Here is a 6,000-nt window from a genome sequence, read left to right on the forward strand (position 1 = left end):
AGAGAGAGTCAGTTCAAAAACTGGATTAGAGTAATCAAATGCGATGTAAAATTAAAATGGGAATGCCAGTGAATACCAATAATAAGCCATTCTGATGATGACTGCATATATTATTAACACTGAGGGCCCACTCCAGCTCCGACTGACGTCAGTTGGTGTCAGATTGGGCCATTGTTTACATCTCTGAATTTCAGTAGAGAGGGTTTTGATTATTTACTCTAATCAAGAGCCATTGATGCTTGCCAGTAGTTTGTAGATTGCCTGAATGAAAAAAGCCCAAATATAATGCTGAATATTTCTTCAATTACAAAAATGTACTTTCTACAATAAAAAAAAGTTGGAAAGTTACATTTGTACTGATTTTTCTTATGACAATTTTGTCTGTTTCGTTTTTAAACACCAAATACCTGCTATTTTCGTTAAATGTACATAAAATACAAAAATGAAAAGTAAAAGTATTGATATTTCTGCTAACATTTTTCTACATATTTAGAAAAATTAATGGTGGCCAAAATAGTCTAAACCAAGGAAGTAAATAAAACTGTGGTGCCAAATGAACGGAATAAAATGATCATTTCTGTAATGTGTTTTTTACAGGAAGAACATTTGAAGCCTGAGGCATAAACCGTGTCAACAACCATGTACAAATAATGTCCCAGTCCTGCATACACATAGGCTTTGTCTACACTAGCACTTTTGTCAGTCAGGGCTGTGAAAAAACATACCCCCAGACCATCACAGGTTTCACCAACAAAAGCGCTGGTGTGGACAGCGCTATGTTAGCGGGAGATGCTCTTCTGCCAACATAGCTACCGCTGTATTTAATTATGCCGGCAGGAGAGCGGCTACACAGAGACCTTACAGCGACACAGCTGCAGCAGTACAGTTGTGCAGACATAGCCTTAGGCACGTGCTTAAATTTAAACACAGACATAAGTGTTTGCAGGATCAGGGTATAAGGATACAATCCTATTGAACCTATTGATAATGAAGAAGCCACCTTGTGGGTACTGGTACAATTAAGTTCCTATTGTGTGGGTGGGTGAATGGATGGATAGCTATAGAAAATAAAGCTCGCTTGATCCAGCTATCCTCCTGAATTGTGATTTGTTAGCAAGGGTTACCCACCTAGGCATAAAACACAAGCTGCACCCCACGAATGTGCAGGTGTGCAGTGACTCAGCACACCTGACAAAGATCAAAACCTCCTGGCTGTAATGCATTCCCAGGAGAGTGAATTGAATGGGCTAGGCTATCACACCATTTGCCTCCTGATAAGTGAAGCTCCTGGATCTAATCCGATGGGTCACTGAGAGGAACACAACACAGAGGAATAACCTGACACAGTGAGACACATTAGAGATGTACCACAGTATCCTTACATTGTGAAATGTTAGTCCCTCCCTCTAGCTCTCTGTTGAGAAAGTGGAAGTGGCTGCTTATGTTCTGTGAGCATAACAATGTGTGAGAGTTAGGGCAATGGGACTACTTGCATGTACAAGTGCTTTGCTGGACCAGGGACTGCTGATTAAATTAGTGACCCTGGGAGGGACCACTCCTACTTGTAAACACTAATAGAAATGTAACTGATGTTGTACTATCTTTCAGGTATCTTCTTAGGTACCGATATGGCTTTTGACGCCCCTTTGGCCTGAGCTGTTAGCCAATATGGAGGGCCTTGCAGGATTGTTTCCATTAGAAAGAGCAATGAGTGATAGGAGTGAGGTATATTTGTCAGTGCAACCCTGTTTATTTACAAAGAAGGTAAACAGAGTCCTGTTTCCCTGCACACAATAGAAAAAAACAGGAAGAATCAGTTTTCTTCCTCACAATTTCCAAGTCTACCTTCCTGCCCAATAGTCTGCCCAAAGAGAAGCCCTCTTGGTTTCCTTTCACAGCCATGCTACCAGTTCTTCTCTGGCTTTCCCCAGGTTTTCTGCTCACCCCCATAGCGCCAACCAAAGAATGCCCCAACCCCTGCATTTTCAATCAGTTCCAAGGAAACCTCTTGGCATGCATGGCTAAGCCTCTGCCCAGGCCTTATGTGCAGCCAGTACCTTGGGTGGTGGTCTCCCATTGTTTCAGCTATCACTAAACAAAGAGACATTTCATTGCTCCCTTTTTAGCCTGAATGAGAGGTGGCTAGCACACCCATCAGCTTCAGTGAGGGCTGTGTCTTCTAAGTTCTCAGCTAGTGCCTTAACCATTGGCCAATCCTTCCTCTCTAGGAATAATATAAGCCCCCCAAAATACAAGCCACACAGAAAATATCTCTCATTTGTAAGTAGTACATACGTTTAGTTTCACTGACTTTTGCTTCATTGTATCTTGTTACTCTGCTTTGACAGATACCAGGTTTCTCCATAAAACAGTGTCCTTGCATGCACAATTATGCCTACAGGTAATAGGAAACGGGTGTTTCAAAAGAAAACCCGAGCAGATTGCTAGGTAATGATAGTTTCCTAAATGAATGTGTGGTTGCCCTGAGGCTTTAGGTTGTTGCCAGATGCACGTTTTTTTTTTTTATTGGTCAGAACAGCAGGCGACGCTTTATGGTATATAAGTGCAAGGAAGGCACATGAGCACAGGTAAGCAGAACAACCCAGCTCTCTGGAAAGAAGCGAAGAAAACGCTGTTAATCTGCTGCTAGATATGGCATTTGGAATGCTAATATATATTTTGCTAAGAGGTAGGTTTATTGGGGTTTTTATTGGTGTCTTATAGACATAGGGTTTTGTATTTATACATTTGTTTAAGAAAAGTTCACTCATATTTTCTGTAATAAGCAGTGGGGAAAAAAATCCAAAAAGCTCAAAGGAATTCAGAAACAAAATTAGTTTCAATAGTTTCTGACTTCACTGAATTTTTGGATAGATATGATTTCATTTCGCATCATTTTAAAGAGTATCTATCAGTAGATATGCCTTATATAGCACGTTATAATGAACTGTATTGTGTACAATATCAAGTAATTACAATGGGATTTATAACAGCATGGATATGTATTCTGAGACTATACAAACAGTAGCTCGTTTTCTGTTCCCCACCGTCATAACTAAGTTGTGACAAAAGGAATTCAAAGAGGCAAGAACATAATAAAAAGAAATCCTCATTATTTAAATTTAGGCATTCAGCCGTCCATTTAATGGACACATTTGTACAGATGAAATAAGCTTCATGCAAAAGTGTTTTCCTGCTAAAGCCAATATGTGTTTGCATTCTACAGCAATGGTAGCGCTGGGTGAAGAGGCCGCTATTACTGTTTCGTCGCTAACCACAGACATATGGAATAGCTGGGCAAAAAACAACACAGAAGGTATTTCTGCTCTGCTCTGTATTGTCTCAAATAAGCATTTGTAGACTGAAAAAAAAATCCTATCTACTGAGTGTAGCTGAATTGATAACTACTCTTAACGTGACTGTCCTTTAGTCAAATGGTAGCGTTTATTGTAATGCGAACATTTCTCTGCTAGTTTCAGAGGGGTAGCCCTGTTAGTTTGTATCAGTAAAAACCAGGAGTCCTTGTGGCACTTTAGAGACTAACAAATTATTTGGGCATAAGCTTTCGTGGGATATAACCCACTTCATCTGATGCATGGAGTGGAAAATACAGTAGCAGGTATAAATATACAGCACGTGAAAAGATGGGAGTTGCCTTAACAAGTGGAGTTGTCAGTGCTAACAAGGCCAATTCCCAACAGTTGACAAGAAGGGGTGAATATCAACAGAGGGAAAATTACTTTTTGTAGTGTAATCAGGCCAATTCAATCAAAGTGGATGTGGCCCATTCCCAGCAGTTGACAAGAAGGTCTGAGTATCAACAGAGAGAAAATTATTTTTTGTAGTGACTGGCAGTGGCTGGGTCACTACAAAAAAATAATTTCCCCTCTGTTGATACTTATCCCAAGTTATGCAGGAGGGGGAAGGGCTCCAGCTGGGGGTGTAGGCTCTGGGGTGGGGCTGGAGATGAGTTTGGGGTGTAGGAGGGTGCTCTGGGCTGGGACCGAGGGGTTTGGAGAGTGGGAGGGGGATCAGGGCTGGGGCAGGGGGTTGGGGCGCAGGGGTGCAGGCTCCGGGCGGCGCTTACCTCAAGTGGCTTCCAGAAGCAGCAGCATGTCCCTTCTGCGGCTCCTACGCGGAGGCGCGGCCAGGCAGCTCTGCCTCATCCGCAGGCACCACCCCTGCAGTTCCCATTCGCCGTGGTTCCCAGCAAATGAGAGCTGTGGGGGCAGTGTTCAGAGCAGAGCCTCCTGGCTGCCCCTATGCGTAGGAGCCTGAGGAGGGCCATGCCGCTGCTTCCGGGAGCCGCGTGTAGTGGCCCGCGACCCTGCTCCCCGGCAGGAGCACCGGAGTGGGGCAAGCCCCAGACCCCGCTCCCCAACAGGAGCTCAAGGGCCAGATTAAAACAGCTGGTGGGCCGTACTTTGCCCTCCCCTGATGTAGATGGAGCCCATGATGTGGCCTAGAGTGTTTCTCTGTGACATGGGTGTTCTTCCAGCATTGGATAAAGAAGAAAAAATGGTGCTCTTTGGTGTCACAGGGCTGTAGACATTTATGTTGTGATTCATTGACTAGCCTTGCTGTCTGAAATACTGGTTGTACTAGAGAGAGACAATTTATTATGGGCCAGATTTTTACAAATGAGAGGTTCACTTGCATGAACAAAGTCACATGGGCAGCTATACCACCTCAATGTGCACTTGCTGTCGTTACGGATATAAAATGGATATTTGCAGTCAGCGAGACGATGGCTTTAACAATTGCTCACAAATACAGGCATGCAATTGCACATTGGGTTTGCAGATACAAGTATCAGAGCTGTAGCCGTGTTAATCTGTATCAGCAAAAACAACAAGGAGTCCTTGTGGCACCTTAGAGACTAACAAATTTATTTGGGCATAAGCTTTCGTGGACTAAAACCCACTTCATCGGAGTCCTCTGCTTTTAAAAACTGTAACCCTTTAAGAGTTGGAAGACTGGACTTCGGGGTGGAAGGAAGTGTTTAAAGACTCTTGTGTGAAACTGGCCACATCCTTTCACTCCATTCTTGCAGCTTCCATTTCTAGGCAGGTGGAACAGTCATTAAATACTGAAGTAAGGAAGCTCATAATTAAAACATGTTAATAACAAACCCTTAGGAAATTAATTAACTCCCAAGCGAATGCCAGGTTGGAAATGGCACTATCCTGTGGGATTGTGGATCCAGGCAAGAGTGAGCTGAGTCCCACACCCATCAGCCAGGAACCTTCCTCCTTCCCTAGTCCGCATGTCGTATACAGTCATCCTCAACTGCAAAAATTAGGGGCTGGTGGGTCACCTTGAGTGGCAAGGTCAGCGGGAGGAAAGAAACAATATGGAGAGACGGGAGGCTGGGCTGGCAGCTGCCTGGAAGTTGATAGGGAATATGAGAATTTCTTCCTGCCTGAGGGGGACGTCTTCCAATGTTCGGCAGGAAGGAATTGGGGAGATAGGAAGGGTCTTGTTTTACTCAGAGTGGGACAGAACTGGGAGAGAGTTAGAAGAGCTGGATCACAGATGAAAATCTACATACTCAGCGTCATCAGCTGAGTGCCAGGAACTGAGGGTGAATATACTACTCTCAAAATGCAGGGAAAAGAACCTGTGCACGCCCACCAGCCAATTCCTGGTGTGTTTTGCACAGCCTATTCCAAATAGCCCCCTGATGGATCAGCTGTCACACAGCGGTCCGATAAGTTCTTTGACACATTTACCAGCATCCCTGGGGATGATTAGTTCTCACCTGCTCAGAAATGGGGCAATATGCATCAAAGATAATGCAGAAGAAATGACGGATCTCTGTCTGATGCAATTTCTATTAAGTGTATTGCAGTCTGGAGCTAAGGCTGGGCATTTGTAGTTTATACAAATCTACCTCTGGCACTCAGTGTTTTTTGGATATTTTGCATGTGGATGCGTGTGCACACGTGGACTCTGTGTGTGTGTGTGTGTGTGTGTGTGTGTGTGTGTGTGTGTGTGTGT

At 43.8% G+C, this 6,000-nt stretch overlaps 1 protein-coding gene across 1 annotated transcript in view; it reads left to right on the top strand.

Annotated features, from left to right (window-relative positions):
- Positions 1 to 2,652: 2,652 nt before the first annotated feature.
- EPGN (epithelial mitogen) overlaps positions 2,653 to 6,000 on the top strand; it is a 9,899-nt gene continuing 6,551 nt past the window's right edge. The window contains exons 1-2 of the mRNA XM_024208709.2: positions 2,653 to 2,689; positions 3,227 to 3,316. Of these exons, the coding sequence (XP_024064477.2) occupies positions 2,653 to 2,689; positions 3,227 to 3,316 (127 nt within the window). The remainder of the gene's footprint in view (positions 2,690 to 3,226; positions 3,317 to 6,000) is intronic.

The sequence above is a fragment of the Terrapene carolina genome, unplaced genomic scaffold, assembly GCF_002925995.2.
Source record: "Terrapene carolina triunguis isolate 2854851 unplaced genomic scaffold, T_m_triunguis-2.0 Scaffold136, whole genome shotgun sequence".
Lineage (NCBI taxonomy): Eukaryota > Metazoa > Chordata > Testudines > Emydidae > Terrapene > Terrapene triunguis.